This window comes from Peromyscus leucopus, chromosome 4 (genome assembly GCF_004664715.2).
Source record: "Peromyscus leucopus breed LL Stock chromosome 4, UCI_PerLeu_2.1, whole genome shotgun sequence".
NCBI classification, from domain to species: domain Eukaryota; kingdom Metazoa; phylum Chordata; class Mammalia; order Rodentia; family Cricetidae; genus Peromyscus; species Peromyscus leucopus.
This window is the reverse complement of record NC_051066.1, coordinates 46,452,428-46,476,720: the sequence shown is the minus strand read 5'-3', so window position 1 is coordinate 46,476,720 and position 24,293 is coordinate 46,452,428. Positions and strand designations below refer to the sequence as shown.

The 24,293-nt window shown below is 39.0% G+C and overlaps 1 protein-coding gene across 10 annotated transcripts in view; it reads right to left on the bottom strand.

Annotated features, from left to right (window-relative positions):
• Ppig (peptidylprolyl isomerase G) overlaps positions 1-23,189 on the bottom strand; it is a 29,020-nt gene extending 5,831 nt beyond the window's left edge. Inside the window, exons 1-10 of one of the 10 annotated variants that reach the window (XM_028881998.2) lie at positions 23,101-23,188; positions 15,309-15,379; positions 14,847-14,960; positions 14,683-14,757; positions 14,190-14,297; positions 12,692-12,736; positions 11,278-11,365; positions 8,835-8,864; positions 8,608-8,747; positions 1,682-1,889 (exon numbers count right to left, since the gene is read on the bottom strand). In XM_028881998.2, the coding sequence (XP_028737831.1) occupies positions 1,682-1,889; positions 8,608-8,747; positions 8,835-8,864; positions 11,278-11,365; positions 12,692-12,736; positions 14,190-14,297; positions 14,683-14,757; positions 14,847-14,907 (755 nt within the window). In that variant the 5' untranslated portion in view covers positions 14,908-14,960; positions 15,309-15,379; positions 23,101-23,188. Of the gene's footprint in view, positions 1-1,681; positions 1,890-8,607; positions 8,748-8,834; positions 8,865-11,277; positions 11,366-12,691; positions 12,737-14,189; positions 14,298-14,682; positions 14,758-14,846; positions 15,278-15,308; positions 15,507-22,693; positions 22,787-23,100 lie in introns of those variants that run through there. The other 9 variants (XM_028881994.2, XM_028882000.2, XM_028882002.2 and 6 more) reach the window with 9 other exon arrangements.
• Between the last annotated feature and the right edge of the window lie 1,104 nt (positions 23,190-24,293).

Sequence of the window (24,293 nt, the reverse complement as noted above, 5' to 3'; positions counted from 1 at the left end):
CACTCTCTTTTAAAAGCACATTTTCAGTCAGCGTGTGCACAAGCACGCATGCCATGGTACACTCGTGGAGGTCAGAGAACAATCTGCAGGAACCAGCTCTCCCCTTTCACCCGAGTCAGGATAAATCCAGGGCAATGGGCTCGGTGGCAAGTGCCTTTACAAGCCGAGCTGTCTCTTCATCAGCCCAGAATTTCTTTAATATCAAAACACATATGCCCACTTTTCCCTTTTAAAGATGTCATCATGTGGGAAAAAAAAAAATCTTCCTTTATTCCCCTGACAAACCAAGCAACCAACCAACTGAACCAAACAAAAACCCATTTGTTTTCAAACTCAAAAGCACTTTTCTATAAGACAGATGAGACCCTACAGGCAATATATTCTGATAAATTAGAAATACAGAGTAGGGGCTGGAGAGGTAGCTGAGTGGTGAAAAGCACTGGTTGCTCTTCCAGAGGGCACAGGTTCAATAGGCAGCACTCACAAGGCAGCTCACAACCAACTCTAACTCTAGTTCCAGGGGATCTGATGCGCTCTTCTGACCTCCATGGGCACAAGCATGCAAACACCTATGCATACATAAATAACAAAATTTTGTACAAAATAATATAGGCTAAAGAAATTAGTCACTTTTGAGGTAAAAGGTATAATAAAATTTTAATATAAACACATTTCAAACAAAGCAGAAAATAAAGCAGTGACTGAATCATCTGCTCTCAATTCATATACTGCTATCAGAGCAAAAGAAATATAAAAGGACATATATATATGTATATATATATATACTGCTACACAGTAAGGAACATAACAGTTGGTTTACTGTAACTCAAAGCTATCTCACAAATCTCCTCACAATAAAAATCCAAACCCAGAATGATATTGTGCACCTATAACTATTACTACTTGGGAGAATGTTGTGTAATTGTTTCCTGAAATTAAAACATTCCATCCTGCAGGAAGCTCCTTAAGCAAGAAAGTAACCAACTCAAAATAGCTTCAGGAAGTCTCTGAAACTGACAATATTGACTAGGCCTTCCCTGCATGAGTAAGCAGAGCCTCGCTGCAAAGAAGACTCTCAGAAAAGACAAACTACAGAAGGTTGTCAGACCATCCCAGCTGCCAGAGAAGCAGCAACTGTCCTGGCTGTCTGGAAGAGGTTTAACCCAAGTGAGGCACCCGGAAAGGCCACTCCAACCTGTTGAGTGGCCTGCACGCTGTGCAGTGTGCTCCAGGTTCCTAGCTTTGTGACCTGTCACCTGTGCTAGGGCGCGCTTTGGTGATGTGGCTGTCTGTGAGTGATTTCTGCTTCTGTAAGTAACCTCAGTAACACTCACTGGTTCACCAGTTGGACTTTGGTGGTATCCAGACTTTGATCTGTCATGGGTTCCCTATCCGGGCCAGTAGACAGGTCTGTTGCATCTCCCCAGGAAAAGTTTTATCCCACAACAGTAAAGGGGGTAGGAGGACTATGAATTTGAGGCCAGCCTGGGGAACTGGGAATCCCTCAATAAATCCAAAAATAAAAGCCCTGTAACATAAAACTGAAAGCATCATTTCACTGGAAGAACATAAAATTAACTGAGAGCTTTTGTTGCATGATCTCATGATACTGTTATAAAACCTATTTTAATGCTCTTACATAACTGATTCAAAATCTTAATAGAGAACACATTGTAAAGACCTCTTCTTGCTTTTCTTTCGCTTCTTCTTCTCCTTCTTATGCTTTCGGGAGTTTTTCCTATGTTTCTTTTTCCTTTTTCTGGATTTTTCTTCAGAAGCACTTTCAGAATCAGAAGAATCAGAGGAGGACTGAGAATCACTTGAGCTATCTGAATCACTGGATGACGATGATGATGATGACTTATGCCTTTTCTTTTCTTCTTTCTTAACTTTAAAAACAAAAAGATTCCACTCAGTAATTTTTCAGGCAAACTTACTAAGTAAAAACAACATTTTCTATCAATTTTTATTAAGGCCAGTATTAGGTATTTTGTTTATCCAGTCATCTCAACTCCATCAGGACTCAGGGTTAGAATCTAGATTTCCAGATTCATGAGCCAAAATTCTACTAAGCCGAAGTACTTCTGATAATAAGCAAGCTCCAAAATCTAAACCAAGTTAACTTTAAGAAAATATCTAAATAGAAAAATTTTAAGCACAGAGTAACATCTGGATTCCCCTAGCCTCTAATGTTAGTTTTCCACTTCTACTATTGAGACTGGAGGCAGAACCAGAAAAACATCACTGTGTCAACACAGGAAGAACATTTCATTGGCATTGGGTTAAAACTTCCATGACTGAACATTCCTCAAATGATTAGAAATACAACTTTAACTGAAGCATAATCTCTTTTTTTGAGAATCATATAATCTTTTAATGCAATTCCCTGTAAAATCAAAATGAAAATCAGATCCCATAACTTCCAACATATAATGACACAGGATATACATGACTGTCCAAAAGGGGAGGAAAGGGAGCCTGGTGAGGAAATACTGGACCAAAGACTGAAAACCAGCAGGGCAAACTCTAAAACTCTGTATTTCCATGCCAGATGCCAAAGCGCTCCTTCAGTCCAACTCCTTTCAGCTTTGTTGACTGTAACACACTTCTTTATCTTGGGCTGGTTCCACTCCATGTAGCAGCTCTCCAGGGCAGGTATCCCATGACTTTGGCATCTCCAGTATCTTGGTGTCTCCAAGGCAATCCAGGCTTAAACTTCACAGCCTTAATCAATGGCCTCTCTGGGCCTCCATTCAGGGACACATGCCTGGCCTCATCAACTTTTCCTTAGTCATGGAGGGAGATTCCATAACTCCTTATATCCTTGACTCTAAAGCCAAAACCATGTGGCCAAAGGTACCAAATTCTACTGCTTTCTGGGGCCAGTACATGGACCCCTCTTTCAAATATATTTTCATCAGCTTTTTATTTTGATGGTTTTCTTCACTGCCTAAGCTTGTCATCCTGGAACCCACTCTGTAGACCATGCTGATTGTGAACTCTGAAGTCCCCCTGCCTCTGCTTCCTGAGGAAGCACAATCTCTTAATCAGAAGTAATTTATCAGTAATAACTATGTTTAAAAGTCTCTACAAAAAAGTCTCAAGCTGAAATTTTACTTTGAGTAAGGGAACCAATTTTTTTTTTTTTCTTTTGAGACAGGGTCTCACTATGTAGCTCTGGCTGTCCTAGAACTCACTATGTAGACAAGGCTGGCCTCAAACTCAAAGAGATCTGCCCACCTCAACCTCTGTACTGGGATTAAAGGTGCATGCCATTATACCTGGCTAGGCAATCAATTTTTTGAAAATGATTTTATTTCTTATTATCACGTACTATGATGTGTGTGCCATAGTCAGAGAATAATTTTGTAGAGTTCCACTTTTAGGTAGTTCAAGGACTGAACCTAGGTCATTGGGCTTTTATGGCAAGCACCTTTACCCACTGAGTCATCTTCTCAGCTCAGAAAATAATTTTTTAATGTTTCTTAAAACTTGGATGTTGGGCTGGAGAGATGGCTCAGCCGTTAAAGGCTAGGCTCACAACCAAACATATAAGAGTTCGGTTCCCAGCACCCACAGCTGTCTCTCCAGCCAATAAAAGAAAAACAAAACAAAACAAAACTTGGATGTTGCCAGGCGGTGGTGGTACACGCCTTTAATCCTAGCACTTGGGAGGCAGAGGCAGGCGGATCTCTGTGAGTTCAAGGCCAGCCTGGGCTACCAAGCGAGTTCCAGGAAAGGCGCAAAGCTACACAAGAGAAACCCTGTCTTGAAAAACCAAAAAAAAAAAAAAAAAAAAAAAAGAAAAAAGAAAAAAAAAGAGCCAGTTCCAGGACAGGCTCCAAAGCTACACAGAGAAACTGTCTCGAAAAGCCAAAAAAAAAAAAAAAAAAAAAACAAAAACAAAACCTTGGGTGCTTTAATGAACATATTAACATAAGCTTTCAGTTCACGTAAGTTGTCACATATACTACATATTAATTTTTCAATAGGTAGAACTTGACACATTTAAAGCTATGCTAACTCAAACTAGGATGTGTTGTGGAATATTTAACTATGTAAAGAGAAGATGTATTACATTTGTTTTTGCTGTAGAATATTACTTTAACTGTGTAAAGGTGTGTTACATTTGTTTTTGCTACATTACATTTGGTTAACAATGTAAGGATGTGTTACATTTGTTTATGCTCCATTTAACTATAAAAAGGTGTGTTGCTGTTTCACCTTGCTTGCCTAAGGCATATGATTGGTTTAATAAAAAACTGAATGGCCAATAGCTAGGCAGAAGAGGGATAGGTGGGGCTGGCAGGCAGAAAGAACAGATAGGAGGAAAAATCTAGGTTTGGAAAGAACCAGAGAAGAGAAGAGAAAATGAGGGAGAAAGAGGAAGATGCCTGGGGGCCAACTGGGCATCTGCCAGTCAGCAGATACAGAGTAGGACATACAGAAAGAAAAGTAAAAAGCCCCGAGGCAAGAGGTAGATAAACAGGTTAATTTAAGTTAAAAGAGCTAGCCAGAATCAGCATAAGCTAGGCCAAGGATTCAAAGCTAATAATAAGTCCCTGTGTCATGATCTGGGAGCTGGTTAGAGTCCTAAAATAAAAAGCCTGGAACAAGGATGGATTTGAAAATACTTACTCAGGCCAAAAATGGGTCAACACACATATACATAGAGGAGAATTTCAATAAATTAGCAAACAGTAAATAAATACACTTGTCCATCAGTTCATAATAGCACTGATAAATTAAGATATAAATAAACCATTCCGTCTTTCCTATATGATTTCTATCAATAAACAAAGGGATGCTGCTCTTTATCAGAAGAGTTCCAGCAGTAAGTGACAACAGAACTACTATCAGAGTACCTTTTGGCAACTCCTAATGAGGTACTAAGTGAACACCAATTACAGAGCAGAGTAACCAATTACAGCCCTGTGTAACTCCCAGTCTCATTAAAAAAAAAGGACTGGGGAGTATGGGGAATGGGACACAACAAAGCTGAATCTAATCATTTTTTTGGATTGATCTACTAAGTTATTTGAAACAGAAGCACAAAACTACGTAAAGTACAATCATGAGAAATGCTCCATGACAAATAACCTAGCTGTATGGCAAGCTCCTGGCCTCAAATGACCCACACCTCAACTTCCCAAGTAGCTGGGACTACAGTTATGCCTTGCATAAACCAACAAAAAACAGCCTTTAAGACCAATCTCGATGTTCAAACCTTATTTGAGTCCAGATTCAAACAACAATAAAATTACTAATATTGATAAAACAATTAGAGATCTGAACACTGCCAAGTTTTTGATAAATATGAATATGTGTGTAAGATTATGGTACTACCTATCCTTTTAAAGAGTCATTTCTTAGGGGAAAAAGTAAAAGATCTGTTGATAAAAATGTATATCTGGAATATGTTTCAAATAGGAAAATAGCTGAGTGCAAGGATTCATACATATCTAGAAATTTGAGTCTAGATTGGCAATACAGCCAAACTCTGACTTAAAAGTAAAGGTTGGTGAGGGAGAGAAATAGCTGGAGGTAGGAAAACCAAGGCTGGTTATGAGTAAACTGCTGAAGCTGGGTGATGAACATGCCTATGGAGATATAATAGTATGGACAATTCAACAAAGTTAAAGGGCAAAACATCTATATCTTTGGACTCTTTATTGGCTTCCTTGTTATAGGACCTTGTACTTCTTCTTTTTTTCTTTTTGTTTTTTCAAGACAGGGTTTCTCTGTGTAGCTTTGGTTGTCCTGGATCTCACTCTATAGACCAGGCTGTCCTTGAATAAAGTCTTGTACTTCTTAACATAATATTTATTGGAGCATACTAAATCCAAAATAGAAAGCACCTTTCTGAAGTTACTATGTCCTTGTCCTTGATGTCCTTTATGGTTCATGGGTCACTCTGCAGTAAAGAGACAGCACTGTACTAGCATTCAGGAACAAGGTATAAAGGCTGAAGAGACCCCACAGCAATGGTTTCAATAAACTAAGGCAGTCCATGCTTACCTCGTCACCTTCCTCTAGATGACAAACTTCACAAACTTAGTCAACTTAGTGTGGAATGAAGCCTACATTGTTTCATGAATCCAATTATTAATCTGAACCTAAGTCCATTAGAGTTGGTAAACCATAGTGGGTATGCAGACTCAAAAACTGAAAAATCTATTTATTTTCACTTGTAGTAACTAAAAATCAGAGGGAAAAAGGGTGGGACATACTGAACTTTTTTTTTTTAATTTATTTTAAAATAGTTTCATACTGAACTTTTTTTTTTTTTTTTTTTGGTTTTTGAGACAGGGTTTCTCTGTGTAGTTTTGCGCCTTTCCTGGATCTCACTCTGTAGCCCAGGCTGGCCTCGAACTCACAGAGATTTGCCTGGCTCTGCCTCCCAAGTGCTGGGATTAAAGACGTGCGCCACCACTGCCCAGCTTTGTTTGTTTGTTTGTTTTTTTTTTTTTTGGGGGGGGGGGTTGAACGTCTTATGTTTATGAGAGAAAATTAATTTGCAATGAATGTAAGTCAAAGAATATTGGGAGTATATACTATCTAACCAAAATGAAAATAATGATATATCCATCAAAGTCATTTGACATTATCAAATACTTTATCCCATGATTAAGAAACTTTCATTTACCAGCTCCCACTTTATTTTTCACTAGAATTCTTTCTTACAGAAAAACACAACATGGCTGATTTTATTAGTGCATGAGACTGTGTGTGTGTGTGGTGTGAACATACACTTGCCACATTTATGTGATTTCTCGTACTGAGCTCAGGCTGCCAGGCTTGTGTTATCTGCTAAGCGATCTTGTTGGCCCAGAAGCTGCTTTATTTGAAAAGCTCATTATTCCTACCAAGTGTACAACTACATCTTAAATGACCACTAACTCATACATCACTTTTGAAGAAAAACAGAAAGAAATTGAAATTTTTCTATAGTAATGGAATTTGTTCAATTTTCAGACATTAACTATAAAAAGAAAATAAATTGTTTTAGGGAAAGTACCTTGAAATTAAAAAGCTCTAAAATTGTAAAAGTCCCCTCTTTTTCAAGTTTATCAAAGTTATTTTGAACAAAATTTAAATGATAGGCCCTTTTCATGCCAATCTTTTTTGGTGGCAGGGCTGGAAGAGACTGACTGAGAAACATCAGTTAAAGAACAGAAGGGTAAATAAGCAAAAAACAAAGATGTTACAGTAATATTGTTCCAGGAGCTAGTAGCTAAGTTTCAAAAATCTGTGTTAACTAAAATTTAAAAATATGATTAAGGCATATTATGAATAAAACTAAAATGTAATCCTTAAAGTTCACCAATACATTTAAATGAACAGTATACAGATATGTACTAAACACCAAGCCAGGAGTGGAGAAAGAGGTATTAGAAAGTATGTTGAAAAGTTCTAGAAGAAATTTAGACATGAGCTCTATCCTTACATAGATTATATCTTATTTCAGACAATAAGGTCAGCAGCAAACAGGTATTATACTTGTATGAGAGGGTTATAGATATTGTCTTAGTTAAAGTATGTAGGAATTTGTAAGTTGTTAATAAAAGTAAAGCAGAAAGATTTAGGAGAGGTACAAACAATTTTGCTGGAACACAACATACTTGCTCCTGTAAAGCACTACATTAAGAAAAATTAAGAACAAAATGGCTTTGGGGTGGTGGTGCTCATCTGTAATTCTAGCACTTGGAAAGCAGAGGCAGAATAAAGATAGAAAGACAACAAATTTGAGGCCAGCCTGACTGCAGAGTGAGCCCTTGTCTCAAAAAACAAAAACAAAACACGGCCTTTTGAGGAGCACTCAAAACCTTCACTGGTGACATATTAAAACAACAAACAAACAAAACAAAAACAAACGTGGCGATCCAGTTTTACTTTTACCAAATTACTACGAAGTAAAAAATAAGTAATGACACTGAAAAATACCAGAAGTTTACTCATGAAAATACCAGGAGTTTGTGCACAATACCAGGAGTAGTATAGCTTATGATATACTTTTTGTACATGCCTATAAAGGTATTCAGCCAAGTAAGGTTCACTTAGTGTGCTGACAAGATTATGTGTAAATAACATTTTTTAATACATCAAGTGCACTAGAACAAATGTACACTTTCAAAACAAGCATTTAGCAGATGTGGCCTATATTAGACTTTGAAACAGATTGAGCAGGGTCATGCTGATGCATACCTTTAATCCCAGCACTTGTGTGTGTGCATCTATAAGAATTACAGGCCAGCCAGGGCTACACAGAAAGATCTCACCCCACCTCACCCCCAAAAGAGGTTGAAGTAAGTAGTGAAGAAAAATTATCTGTAGAGCACTGTGCAAAATTCTTTCCAAGAATAATTTACTTACTGTATATTGTAGTTATAATATATTGTACATGGGTTCTGAGGAACCATAACTGAAGTTGTGCTGACACAGACACATATGTGTAGGAGCATACACATACAAATTAGAAAAAAATAACAGCACAAAACACATCTAAACTCACAAAACCTACATGATTTATACACACTTTACGCCAAAGATTTAGAATCTTTCTGCTTATTTGAATAAGAATTCCCTAAAATGTGTACCTGTTCTTACCTTTAGATTTTGGAATCAACTCTCCACAACTGAGTATCCGGACCTCAGCAAATGGCTTGCTAGCAGCATCTGTTTTCTGGTTTTCAATCTCTCTCACAACTTCTTGACCAGAGATCACTTGCCCAAAAACAACATGATGCCTAGAGTGTCAGGTAAAGGTATCTAAATAAAAGCTTCTTACTTTAATAGCAACAAAGTAAAGTATGATGTAAAATATTAAACTTTACCCATCTAAATGAGGAGTTGGCTTCGTTGTTCTTTTGGAAGTCATCAGAAGAAAATAAAGAGACAAAGTTAGTATCTCTAAAAAGAAAAAGTACATTGGAAACAAGAAATCATGTGTGACCTTCGCACAGCAGAAGCTGATTATGAGTGCAAAGGATTTTCCATACAATCAAAGAAAAAAAAAGCTTGTTGTGAATATAAAAGCAGTAACCACTTACTGTTGACCTGCATGTAGTTGACATGTGGGGTTACTCCTGTCCACTTGTATTTCTTAAATGTAACTGGGTTTTTATTAAATATTCCTGGTTGTGTGATGTTCTACTGTATTGACATTACCAAAATTTACCAGATCATCTTACTAGGTTATGGGTTTAACAACACTGCTTTTCACCCTAACATTTTAAAGTTAAAGTGGAAGGTACTAAAGGAATTGAGGTGGGAACAGTCATAGTCTGGTGGCCCTGAAATGTACTTGCTGAACCTGAGTAGAAACAGTCCACTTAGTTTCATATATTTAAAAATTAACTGCCAATGTTTGACTGTGGGTACTTTTGCATGAAAATCCAAGTTCCAGACCTCTCTGGAATATCTGAAAATTATGGTATCTAGCACATGGAATAAGTGACCAGTGCTCAGTGTTCCTGTTTCCTTCAACACAGGTATTAATAGCTTAGATTCCATGTTCCAACAGGTTTACCTATGTTACTCGCCTTTACCAGGCTTTTGAGCTTATTATTTGTGATATACAGTAGAATCCTGTGTTGAAAATAAGTTTTGTTAAAATGAGTCAACTCCAAATAAAAACATAATGGTACATGTACTGGGGGAAGCTAAGAGGGAGGACAATTTAAACCAGAAGTTCAAGGAGCCTGGGCATGAGATTGTTTCAAACCAAATTCACCTGAACCTAAAGTAAGCACTTTTTGTTAATGATATTTTTGCAAGCATTGCCCCCACTGCCTTTATATTCCCAAAGTCAAACTTAGAACGATGTAGTTAGAAGCCTAGTACATGGTTTTGTACCAGAGACATGGTGGTACAAAAATCTCTCACAGCTAGATAAAGTCCTTGACATACAAGCATGAGTTTGATCCCTAGCACTGACATAAGAAACTGAGTACAGCTGGGTGGTAGGACACGCCTTTCATCCCAGCACTCTGGGAGGCAGAGGCAGGTGGATCTCTGTGAGTTCTAGGCCAGCCTGGTCTACAGCGAGAGTTCCAGGACAGTCAGCACTATAGAAAAACCCTGTCTCCTGGCAACAAAAGTAGCTACCACAGTTAGTTAATCTTTCATTCTATTGGGCATGATAAATTTAATTCAGTAGTTATATACATCTTGATTGGCTTTGAAAATTATAAATTTGTAAACTCAAGTTCCAGTTGCTTTTGAGATACTATCTTACAAGGACTCCTACGAACAGTATGGCTCGTTAAGGAAGGGAATGGCTCAGTTGCCTTTAGCCTACTGGCTATGGGTGAGATAGGACCTCTGTGGGTCTTTTCTGTATCGAACACACAGATTGCAAGCCCAGTGCCACTTTGAGATCTTTGGCAGCAATTAACCATGCAGCTCACACACTACTGAGCCTGTATGATAATGAGTATTCAGAGACGGGTAATGCCTGGGGGGGCACTCACCAACCTAAGACAGAGCACCTGTGTGGCCTGGGCAGGCGTCTCCATGATGGGTAAGGTGACCTGCTGACGTCCCACGAAACCCAAGTCAGCTCATTTTTTAATAAAAGGGGGACCTGCAGGGCCCTAGACCCCGTTTTGGGTAACTGTTGCCTTGCTTGCGGACCTTGACCTTGATATCCTCCCAATGCTAATTCCCTGCCAGGTTCCACCTTCCTGAATGCTTAAGGGAAGTTCCTTGTCTGTGTATCCTGAATAACGGGAGTTAACAGCTCAGATACAAGATTGTAAAACATCAGTAGCAAACTTGTGCCCTCCGGGGTCCTCCCATTGTGCTGTAAGCCTGTATTTAACCTCTTACCCCCTTCAAGAAATGACATTCGACATTTAAAATAAAATATATATATATATAAAATAAAACATATATATAATTGAATGAATATCACAAATGTGATTAATATCATGAGTGTAATTTAAATAAATAAATAAATAAATTTTTTTTTAATTAAAAAAAAAAAAAGGAAAGAAAACCCTGTCTCAAAAAAATAAAACCAAACGAAAGCTGAATACAGTGCTGGATGGTGCCCAAGGTGGATGGAAACCTCAGTTTGTCCTCTGACAGTGAAATGCTTTTAAGTCACCTCTCCTACTTTCTCAGCAAGCTCTATCTTCTGTTATCTATCTCTAGTAACTTGTTCTACTATCCCCCTCAGTAATTCTTTGCTTCACCTCTTATAATCTTATAATCATTCTTTTATAAGGGCAATGGGGAAGGTTAGAAGGGGCAGTTTAGATCTTAAATACTTACATGAAGAACTGTGAGCCATTTGTATCCTTCCCTCTGTTGGCCATTGATAAAAGAAATTCTTTGTTGTGTTTAACAGCAAAACTTTCATCTAAAGAGAAGAAAAATTTTCAGTTACGTTAGAAGAAGAAGCTCCAAAACAGTTATTTTAAAGGCTGGAGAGATGGCTCAATTAGTTAAGAGGTTTGCTGTGCAAACCTGAGGACCCAATAACTTCAGATCCCAGGACCCAACCCATGTAGAAAACCAGGTTGAGCACTGCACACCTGTAACCTCAGCGTTGTGGGCGGCAGTAATAGGAAAACTGCTGGGCCTTGCTGGCTGATAGTTTAGCTTGAGGTTCAAGGACAGACCCTGTCTCAAAGGACTAAGGGAGAACAACAGAGAGAGCACCTGGTGTCTTCCTCTCGTCTGCACACATATGCAAATGCTCCTATTTGCCTACACATGAGCACATACATCACACTCACAAAAATTCATTTTCCATTCTTGCTCACAATGGAAATGTTCCTGTTTGTTTAACTGAAACAGGGTCTTGTTATTTAAGCCAAGTTGGCCTCCAAATCCTTCCTCAGCCTCCCCAGTGCTGGTATTACAGATCAGTGCTACCATGCCTGGCTGGAAGTGTTCTTTACTGTCAAACACAACACAAACAACAAAATAGGTTATGAAGGAATAAAGAACCAATCATGAATCTATTTTTTCCCTGTCTTTTTAGATTTAATACTAATTTTTCCTCCCTTGCATAAAGGACTGAACTCAGTGCCCCATGAATGCTAATCAAGTCTAAAGTATCACCGAATCTAAAGTACTTAAAATTCCCATGCCTACCATGCACAAGACCTGGGATTTGATCCCAACACTGCACTAAAAATAAACAGCAATACAGTAAGAGAGTCCAGATGTAATTTCTTTACATTTTATCCATCTCATTGGTGAGCACCATAGTTTGGACTCATTATAACTTGACCTTCACCATAGCATTATTTACTCCAATGGAAAGAACTTACCTTCCAATCTTTAATTAATTAGAGTATGAGAAAAAAAGTGAAATTTGATACAATATTCTCCTGAATACCAAAAGTGAAAAATAAAAACCATTAAGTTATTTCTAGGGGTTGGAGAGATGGCTCAGTGGTTAAGAGCACTGACTGCTCTGCCAAAGGACCCAGGTTCAATTCCCAGCATCCACATGGCAGCTCACAACTGTCTGTAACTCTAGTTCCAGGGTATCGAATACTCTCATACAGACATACATGCAGGCAAACACCAATACAAATAAAATAAAAATAAATATTTTTTAAAAGGTTATTTCTATATTTATCTGCTTATAGTTGTATGAAAACTCAAGTTCCAGACCTACTGTAATTTATATGAGTAAAAAATATTAAAAATAATTTAGATGTGAAAATTTTACCTTCAAAGAATCCTCCATAAATAGATTCTCCTCCTCTTCCATTCCCTAGAAATGAAAAATATCACTCTTAGATCTCAGGATCTAAATACTTCTCATCAAGTAGGTACTCAAATGATTCCGAATCAATAACACTCAAATAAGCACAACAAATTTTAAGATAATATATGTCAATAACAACAAGATCCGAAATTACCTTTCTCCTATGAAACCATAGTAAGAATATTACAATTTACCAGGTAGTGATAGCACACACCTTTAATCCCAGCACTCAGGAGGCAGAGCCAGGTGGATCTCTGAGTTTGAGGACAGCCTGGTCTACAGAGTGAGTTCCAGGACAGCCAGCACTACAGAGAAAGCCTGTCTTGAAAAAACAAAAAAACCAAAAAAAAAAAAAACAAAAAACAAAAAACCCAAGCCTATTAAGATTCATGGGAAAAACATGAGACTGCTCAGTGGGTAAAGGTGTCTGCTGCCATCCTACCTGACAGCTAGAGTTCAATCCATGGGACCCACATGGTGGAAGGAAAAACTGTCCCCTTGCAAACTGTTTTATAACCTCCACATACCATGACACACCAACACCCACAATAAATAAATGTTAAAAAAAAAAAATCTATGGGGAAAAGATCTGTCAAACGACTATACAAGTCTCTTAATAGGAATTAATGATACTTTTTCAAAGTATCCTCAAAAATAATGTAGTTTTTTACATCTTTACAAAGAGCAACATAGATAAAATTGAAAAAAACTGCGAAAAGTACTTCTAGCTGTGCAAAAATCAAATTCATATGATGACAGATTTAGAGACTATAATGTTTTGTTTTGTACCTAGAAGCAAACCCGTGAAATTAATTCACGAAAGATGTTGGTCCTGAGATCCAACTCAGCAGCATCTAACTAGCATGTTTAAGGCCTGGGCTTATTCCCTAGCACTGGGAGTAAGAGGTGAAATTCTCTTCTCGGTTTTCATCTTTTCTGTATTTCTGTTGAGTATTACTATGTACTTCACTGAAGACTTCAATGGAGCAAGAAGAAAACCAGACTAAAACTTCCTTTATGGAGCTGAAACAATGGCTAGGCAGTTAAGAGCACACACTGTTCTCACAGAATCCCTGAGTTCGGTTCCCAGCTCCCAGGTCAGGTGGCTCTCAACAGTCTAATAACTTTGGCTTCAGGAGATTTGACACCTTTGGCTTCTTCAGGCACTTGCACTCAGGCGCACATGCCACATGTACAAATGTAGTTAAAAAATAATAAAGAAGTCACTAAAAACAAATCCTTTATGGGCTGGCAAGATAGCTTTAGTGAGAATGGGGCACTTACAGTTCCAAGTATGTCAACCTGAGTTTGATCCTTAGAAACCACATATTGGAGAGGACAGACTCTTATGTCTTCAGACTTCCACTTCCTCATTTAACACACACAACCAAAAACACCCAAAACCTTCATGTTAATAAAAGTATAAATGTCTTTTCTTTTGTGGGACTCAAAGTCTCACCTTCACTGAAGTCACCACCCTGAACCATGAAATCCTTGACAACTCTGTGAAAGAGACAGCTCTTGTAATGCAATGGCTTCTGAGTTGATTTCCCTGTCCCCTTTTCACCTGGAGAAAGAAACATTCATAGGTCAATGAGAAGAAAAGAATCAAGTTCTACAAAAGCCCCTATTTTTCTGGAAAACACAGAAATCAATCTCAGATACAATCTTATTACATCTAATATTATTTTCTAATTGATTAATTAACTTGGATTTTTGAACCCAAGTCTTAGTATGGTAACTCAACCTGGCATTACACTCACAATCCTCATCTCAGTTTCCCAAGGGCTGGGTTTATAGGAGTATGAATCACATCTTGCATGTGGCCCAAACTGGTCTTGAATTCATGCTGTTGACTAAGCCTGGGTTTTGGCATTACATGTGAGTCCACATGCAGGGCTCACATCTAATATTTCTAGGAATTATGAGGGCAATTGAAAATGCAAACAAACCTGTACAAAGACAACGAAAGTTCTCACATGTTTTGGGACATACATCGGAAAATAATTCAAAGACAACTCTTCCAGCTGAAAAAGAAGGTAATTGGTTTAAATTTCTTGCTATCAATTTTAAATGCTAGTATAAAACCATTAATTAGAAACATTAATATTCTTACCAGGTTGATTATTAATGGCAATGTCAAAAAAACATCGAGGACGCTGGACCTTTATTCCCATGGTTCCAACACTTCAGTCTGTGAGTGTATATGATACAGTTTTAGGCAAACAGACTAAAATGGCAAAGATTTTCCATTAATAACGAAAAGCCAATTCTACTGCACATAAACTACACATTACTTGAATTTATTTACACTTGTTTCCATGGGATAACTCATTATGATTTTTAGAGATCAGACTGTACTTTGAGGAAAATAGAAAAGACTTTAAAAGACTAAGGCACAGTAATTACTGGGCAGGAGTCACACTAATCTCTATTATCTCAATTTTAGTATGGAACAAAGAGAGCATAGTCATTATCATATAATAAGTTTCTATTTTATCAACCAAAACCAGACTGCCACCCTATACAGAAAACTATATTAAGTATGTATGACTAGTCAACAGAACATGAGCATTACCTTTAAGTTGGGAGAAACAAACAATAAAAAACAAAAACCCACCAAGGGCAACTTAGCCAATCCTTTTGCTCCTAAGAAACAAAAAATGAGAGCTCTGATTAAAATGTGAGATAGTAAAGAGAAATACTCAAAGTTCCAAACAAAACCAAAATAAATCATCTATGAAGAAAAGGAAACGGTTTTTGTTTCTGAAGCAAAGTCTCACTATGTAGTTCTGGCTGGCTTCAAATTTATGGCAATCCTCCTGCCTCAGTCTCCTGAGTGCTGAGATGACCTGACCTGAAAGCGTAGTATTTTAAAGATACTAATATATGGTAGATAGAATTCTGATCAAAAGCACATTAAATTTTACATATGAGGTAACTTCTGATCATGAGTAATAGCCTATGACAGGCACATACTAATGTGAGATACTATGTAGACAGCTTTATCTCCATAGCAGCTACCTTTCACTTGACATTTTTGTTTTTGTAAACCATTTATTTTAAGGACTTAAAATGTCCAATTATAATACCTGGTAGGGAATGCTACAGTAAGGTGAAGAGCAGATGAAACAAAGCCAGCAAGTACTGAATAACAGCCAAACTAACAGACTACAAAAAACGACCATTTCATCTGCTCAGAAGAGAGAAAACATACATGCTTTTATTTAAATAATCATAACTAAATTTCTAAGGTGCCTTGACAAACAGCCTGTGACATGTTGAGATAAGCAACACCCAGAAAGGTCTATATTCTTCACTGTGAAAAGACTTTCCTTTTGTCTTTTTTTTTTTTTTTTTTTTTTTTGGTGCTGGGTATATTCAAACCAGGGCCTTACACATGATATTTGTGTTCTATCACTGAGTTATACCCTTGCATACCTTGGCTTAAAATTTTAATTGTGACAATAGAGTCACATCCAGTTATAGAAAATAACTGAAGGACGGGCATGATGGCACACTCCTTTAACTCAAACACTGGGGCACTAAATCAGGATAACATAGTGAGTGATAGTCTGTCTTAAAAAAAAAAAAAAAAAAAGCTACCACACCTTTCACTCCAGCACTCAGGAGGCTAAGGCACGTGGATCTCTGTGAATGTTTTGCAGGACACAGAGCTACATAACAAGAGATCCCATTTCAAAACAAACCTAATGAACAATGGCAACATGAAAGGTGGCATATATATTATGTCTCTAGAGTTACTAAATGGGGTCAGAAAGATGGTACAGCTGTTAAAAATCACTTAGCTGCTCTTCAAGAGAACCCAAGTTTGAGTCCCAGCACCCATATGGTGGCTCACAACCACCTGTTAACTCCAGTTCCAGGGGATCTAATGCCCTCCACGTACATGGTGAACACACATACATGCAGGCAAAACACCCACACATATAAAATAATAATGTTTAAAATAAGCAAAATTACTAAGATGCTATTACTAATCATCACTAGAGACTTAACAATTGCTAGTTATAAATAGGATATGTTTCCTCTGTATTTATGACTCTCAAAGATTTCTTAATAACTGAAGTATGAAACAGTAAGACAAACATCTAATTCATTTTTTTCAAGAAAAAGATTACTAAGATTATATTACTAAGATATAGAAAATTTAAAAGAAAAATTAAGCCCATAAAAATTTCAAGAAAATGGTCATTCACTCCTGTGTTCCCAGCACTCTAGAGGGTCTTCGGTCTATAACCAGACATAGCAAGACCCATTTCAGGAGGAAAAAAGTTAGTCACCAGTTGTTTTAGAATATAGTTAAATCTTTTGTGATTGATTACTTATGAATATCTGTTTGCCACAAATTTGCTTAGCTTTAATGAATTATAGCTGATGTCATAAAGCCAGATTTGAGTTTTTCTGAAAAATAATTCCCACACCTGGCACAGTGTCCTATTTTTGTACAACAGCCAGCATATACTGCTCCCATGAGATGAAATGCACGTTCTAGTTTGACCCTGTTTCCATTGTTGCTTATGAACTGTAACCATTTATCATCTTCTTGGTGTTAGAAACTCACTTCACCTATCTGACTTTCTCAGAAATGTGAGTGACATTGAATTTATTTCTTTTCATATTAGAGATACATTTTTTTTGAGGCAGAGTCATCCAATGTAGCTCAGGCTGAACTTCAACTTTCAATCCTGCTTCTACCTCCTGAGTACTGTGATTACAAGAGTGCACTATGATGCTTGGCATGAAAATACTTTTAAAGTAGAAATAAAGTTAATAAGCTCACACACACATAACCTAGTTATAAAAATGCATACAAAATCCTAACTATAACTGTTACCTTTGTATTACATTTTACTTTCTATGCAAATGATTAAAATCTTACTTAAAATATTTATTAATCTATTGCATGTCAACAATAAATATTTATAAACATAAAATTCTAAACTTCAAATATATTTTTGTTTATTTTGGAAACATCAGTGAGCGGTCACAAGTTCATTTTGCAGTTTCATATGTAAAATGATTTCCATATCCACCCTAATGGGTCTTTAAGATTTAAGTATATAGATAGGCAACTAATTAGTAGAGTATTTGTAATTAGGTAATAAATAATGTAGTGGCTTTCTCACATTCAAAGAGTAATCTGAAGTTTCAGAGTCAGCATTACAGTCTTTACTCTTAAAGGAATATAGTGGATTCTTTAAAAATGATTAAGATGCCAACTAGTCTTTGCTTCTTTGCGCCTTCTCATTCTTCTGGTTACATGTCCCTTAAGATTCAGTTCAGCCACAGTACTCTGGGAACTCACTCTACGGGCTGAACAGTCCTTCCTCAGTGAAAATTATAAACTCGTCTATAAATTCCACCAACTCAAAATCTTTCTGGCTTTTTGGGTTGTTTTTATTTCTTAAAAATTTTGAGACAAGGTCTCCCATAGTTGTCAAAGATGTCCTGAACACACAGTGGCCCAGGCAGGCCATGAACTTAGAATCCTCCAGCCTCGGTTTTTCAAGTGCTTGTGCCTCAAGTCCCTTTCAAGAGGCCTGTGCCACAGGTCCCTGCTATAACTTTGTCTTCTATACAAAGCACAGTGCCTGGGCCAAGGACTTCATCATCAAACAGAAAGAACGCTGGTCAATGCAAATAGGCCTGAAAGCAGTTAGTATTCTGTTGTTGTGTTTTATTTTTAGTTTTCATTTTTTTTTTGAGACAGGGTTTCTCTGTGTAGCTTTGCGCCTTTCCTGGATCTCACTCCGTAGCCCAGGCTGGCCTCAAACTCACAAAGATCCACCTGCCTCTGCCTCCCAAGTGCTGGGATTAAAGTCGTGAGCCACCGCTGCCCAGGTAACTCCACCTCTTAACTGCTGGAGTGACAAACATGTACTGAAACACCCAGATAGAGCTTGTGCTATTATAACCTGTGCTGTTATCTCCTTATATGTATGCTCCTCATATGATGCACTGCTATTACTGACTCTCCCAGAATCCACCATTAATAATCCCATCAGTCTGTACCGCTAATGAAATCGGGTCCACTCCCTTCATCTTCCTACTAGGATGCTTTCTATTAAAGTGCTTTATTGTTGTCTTCTCATTTCTTTCCTTTTTCACTCTTCAGCTCAAAACCTACCTAGACAGCAAGAAAGATACTATGTTCTTATCAACTAGGCTTATTTCTTTTTAATTTATTATTTATTGTTGTTTTGAGACAGGACCTCTTTATGCAGCCTTGGCTGTCCTGGAACTTGAGCTGGCCTAGAACTCAGAGCTCCACAGGCCTCTGCTGGGATTAAAGGTGGAAACAGCACACCCTGCATCTGCTAGGTTTGTGACAGGTAACCATTTTCTTACAGGACTCAGGTAAGTTAAATTAATTAAAAGTATTCCAGATCTTTAAGATTTTGTTTTTTATGTATGTACTTTGCTTTTTTATTTTTTTTGAATTATAGCACTTTATAAACAACAACAAAAACAACACACTATTTCATTTTCAAAGAAAATACAATTGTGGGCGTGCAAATACTCCTTATTCCAATAAAAGGAAAAAGGATTTTAACATGATCTGTAAGCCCTTAACTGCATAAAACATTGTATTTACAACCAGTACATTTAAAACTACTGTTCCCTTTCTTTGACATTCTAAAAGAGAAATATGTTAAATATGGTAGGATACATGAAAATGAAATGTCATTCATGTATATCAATGTAATGATCTAGAAATTCTTAATGTTTTAAAAGTCAAACTTAAAATTTAAAATAACTTTCACTAAAAAAATGAACAATTTTTTAACTGTAGTACCTTTAGAAAAGACTATTTTGTTCATCTATAGTGTATAAATTATGGTATTTGTGAAAACTAGTACAGGGACTAGTGAGTTGGCTCAGCTGTTCAGGGCACTTGTTGCTCTTGCTGAGGACCAGGTTCAACTCCCAGCACCCACATGCTGGTTTATAACCATCCATAATTCCAGGAGATCTGGAGTTCCAGGGGATCTGACATACTCTTCTGGGGCACCAGGAGCACATATGACATACACACACACACACACACACACACACACACACACACACACACACGCAGGCAAAACACTCAATACACACATAAAAATTTTAAAAAAATATGTGCATATAAACATAACACCAATACTGTGCTGAGTAGTGCCACATTGGTAAGCAGTTTTCAGAAACATTAACATCTGGTAATAGAAGTATCATTATTTTGTGTTTTCCAAATCACTTTGAAATTTTTATTAACTTTATTTTGTGGGGGGAGGGCACATGCCACACACATGTGTGTAGATCAGAGGAGAACTTAAAAGAGTTGGTTTTCTCCTTCTTCTATGTGGGTTCCAGGGATGGAACTCAGATCCTCAGACTTGGTGGTATGAAGTTTTTACCTACAGAACCATTTTTCAACCTTCTATATTACTTCTAAGATTACTTCCATGGAGGACTGACTAAGCTCTGAATACAAAGAGAAGTGAAACTTTGTTACAGTTTTGATATTTTTTAAATCAAATTTTTTAAGAATTCCATTCATAAGTACTATATTTAAATCATTTCTACTCCTCCCTCTCCATGTCCTCCCAAAACTCCTTTCAAGTCTTGACCTCTATATTATTGTTACACACACACACCCTATTGAGTGCACTTAGTGTTGCTCATATGTGCATGTGTCTTAGGACTATTTGGGATTAGATAACCTATTGGGGCTCATCTCTGAAGAAAACTTACTCTCCCTCTCTCAGCAGTCATCAATTGCTGGCAACTCTTCATTTAGGTTAGGATCTTATGGAATTTCCCCATCCACACTGGCATGTCAATTGGTGTTGTCATTATGCAGGTCTTGTTTTGACAACCATACTGGAGATTTATTTATTTATTTATCTAACTATCTACTTATTTATTTTTGCATTCACCTTCCCTGTCAGGTCTAGAAGACACTATCTCAAAGTTTAGATATTAATTGTCCCCCAAAGGCCATATGTTAAAGGGTTGGTTGCCAGCCTTTAGGACTATAGGGAGTATAAGGAGACGGTGGATTTTTTAGAGATGGGGACTAATGGAATGAAGTTGGGTCACGGGGGTGGGGGGGTAGGGAGGTGGTGTTCCTTTAAGGTAGTTTTGGGACAGCTTCTCCACCCTCTGTTTCCTGGACTCCAAGAGGAAGACATTTTGCTCTACTGTGTGCTCCCCAACATGTAAAGCCTCGTCACAGGCCCCAAAGCAATAGGCCAACCATGGACTGAGATGTCCATAACTGGGTAAAAATATATCCCTTCTTAAAAAAAAAAATTACCTGCAAGGGAAGCACTGTAACATTCACACTAGCTTCGTTAGCTCACTCTTAAAAGTATTCACATGGATCAAATAAGAAATGAAAATGAACTGGCTCAAAACATTTGCATACATTTATGAATGCATGCACTGCTGATGAATTAAGTAAAGAAAAAAAAAGCCAACATTTTTTTCACCTATGTTCTTCCCAATAGTACCTTTTTCTTCAATGTTTTTGATATCTACAAACCACTGGCTGCAGAAACACAACAAGCATTCTGAAAACTGAGGGGTTGGTTTGTGGTCCAGTGATGAAGTAGCTGCCTCACAGCTGTGAGGTCTTGAATCCGTACACACAAACACAAGTGGAGAGCAAGGGTTAGGCATATAGCTCAGTGGTAGAGTACTTGCCTTAACAATGTCACCAACGCAAAGCAAAGTACAAGATTTTCCCTATCAGTAAAACACCAAGTTCCAATTAGAGCCGTTTTCTCTGAATATTTAAGTACAAAGTACTGCCTGCAAACCTCAAGGTCCAAATTTTGGCTTATAGAAAGAAAAATAGTTTTTGTGAAAGACACACATTCACTCCAACCCACCTAGGGAGCAAGCACAACAATCCAATCAATTCAACGAAGCTTTAAAGAAACTGTTAAACAATTAAACAGGAATGTAAACTTTTACAGGAATAATTACACCCCACATATTAAAATTAAAAAGTGTGGTCCCTCAGTCCCTAAGAAAATGCTTTTGTTTGTCTGAGATAAGAGTCTCATCAAGTTGTTCAGGCTGGCCTTGAACAATGACCTTTCGTCTTGAGTGTGGAATTATGGGCATTGTGACACTATATCAGAAGTTAACTTTCAGGTTTGTAAAATATATATATGAAAGCAGCAGCAGCCATTCTAAATATCTGTGCAATTTCTGAATGTTATGGCAGTCTTTTAAAACTTACAAAACGTTTAGTCGAACCTTCCAGTAACTGTTACAAAAGAGCAATTACTAGTCGTTATTCTTTATACAATAGGGTGACAACGACACAAACATGCATATTTTATCCTTTCTGGTTTTAGCTTCTCAAAGTTAATATGGAATCTCCAAATTTCCAAAATATTCTATTATTTCTTAAATGTATTGGTGACCAAAACCTAAAAAGACCCTCTTAATGCCCGGAATGCACCGTGCTAAGAAAGCAAGTTGAGTGCACAAGGTGGTGCTTTTACAAGGTCTTCCAAAAACGGTTAGACGTGGGTGCCAGCTAACGCTGACTTTGTTCGACATCAGAGTAAATACGGGCCAAAGCAGTACGTTCCTCCTGAAGGCGAACGGGCTTCAGAAACCATCTTCTAAACAGAACCCTCCTCCCCAAAGGCCCGGCCGCTTCCAGCTGCCCAGGAACGTGGGAAAACTTCTGGAGAGCTAAGGTTAAGATCCCACACTTGAGTTTTAGGAGAAACCTTAACATCAAGGGCCTCGTGTCACTTAGGCATGCACGACAACCGCTGTCCTACCAGAGGAAAAGGTCGGAGGAGGAGGAGGAGGAGAGCAGCTCCGTGTCGATTTTATTCCCGGGGATTCTGGCTCCGCGCCCGTCCCTCCCTAACCCTAACCTGACAGGCCCTCGGCGCTGCGCCGCCTCCTTCCCCGAGCAAACGTCCCACCTACCGCGCAGCAGCGCTCGGCCTCACGGTTTGGCAGCATCCAAAACGAACCTAGTTCCCGGGAGCCGAGGCCGCCGTCGCTGCCGCCATATTACAGCCTGTGCGGCAAAATGCGTCAGGGAGGAGGTGTGCGCCGGGCGGGGAGGGCGGGGGCTGGGGAGGAAGAGCGGCTTCCTGCGCCGGGGGGCTCGACGGCAAGCCGTCCCGGTCACCACGGGGGCCGCAGGCCGCGCCGCGGGCCCCGGGGCCACCCGTCCGCGCCCGAAGAGCCCGGAGACCTCGGCGGAAAGACGGTTACCCCGGCCCAGCCGGGCGCCGCGGCTCCGCCCCTCGCCCTGGGCCCTTCCCGCTCTCGTACCCGGGGACCGCGGCACCGGACGCCACGCCGACACACGCCTTCGCGCCTCTCACCTGCACCGCCACGGACTCCCCTGCTCCGGGGCCCAGGCCTGTAGAGCGCTTCAAATCTACCGCCGTCAGGAAAGGCGCTAAAGCCCACTAACCGCCTCCCTCCCCCACCGCCCAGGCCAGGCGTGGAGGGAAAGCGTCGCGCCGGAAGTGCGTCAGGGGTGGAGGGGGGGGTGAAGGCGTCTCCCGGCGTTCCCTGACTTACGTCATCATCTTCTCCTCGGGAGGGTAGGGTCTGTCGGCCTTTTAAATCCATCCCTGACAGGTAGCGGAATGTGTCCTGCGAGTTGATTGGGTAAGTGCGTCTTCGTCAGGATGTCACAGCGCTCTCGACGTGAAGCACTTCACTTTGTAAACATTGGCATGCCCTCCCAGGGTATGTAGGAAGACGTTCTGCCTTCAAGGAGCTCCCAGTTTTCACCTTCAGCCAATGCTCAAAAACTAGTGACAAAAAAAAAAAAAAAAAAAAAGAGCTGCTTTCGGGGTGTGGTAGCCCATGCCTTTAAAGCCCATGCCTTTAATCCCAGCACTCGGGGAATTATATTTTTCGAGACAGGGTCTTGCTATATAGTCTTGGCTGGCCTGGAACTCACTATGTACTTCAAGCTGACTTCAAACTCAGAGAGATTCGTCTGCCTCTGCCTCTAATCCTAAATGCTGGGATTATAGGTGTACAGCACCATGCCTGGTCCTATTTTTATGTGTGTGTGTGTGTGTGTGTGTGTGTGTGTGTGTGTGTGTGTTTGCCTGTGTGTATATGCACCTTGTGTGTAGCTGCCAGCAGAGGTTAGAAGAGGGTGTCAGATGACCCTGGAACTGGAGTTAAAAGCGGTTATGAACCACCCAATATGGGTGTCACTTCAAGAGCCGCAAATGCTCCTAATGGCTGAGCCATCTCACCCGCTGTTGGCCATGTGATTCAGTTCTCAAAGGTGGAATTGGAGACAAAATGGCATGCTGGTTCAGGCCTTAAAACATTACCTCTTATTTTCATCTGCCATCTGTAGTCCAATGCAACATATTCTAATCATCCAACGACAAGGACCTGGCAGACATTAGAATAACATGATAGAAGAAATTCAGATTCCTGAATAACTACAAGACCTGCCTTTCAACAGGCCCATTCACCTAAGATCTTACTTTGTAAGAGAAATACATCCTTTAAAGCCATAGTACCAAGCCAGGCCGTGGTGGCG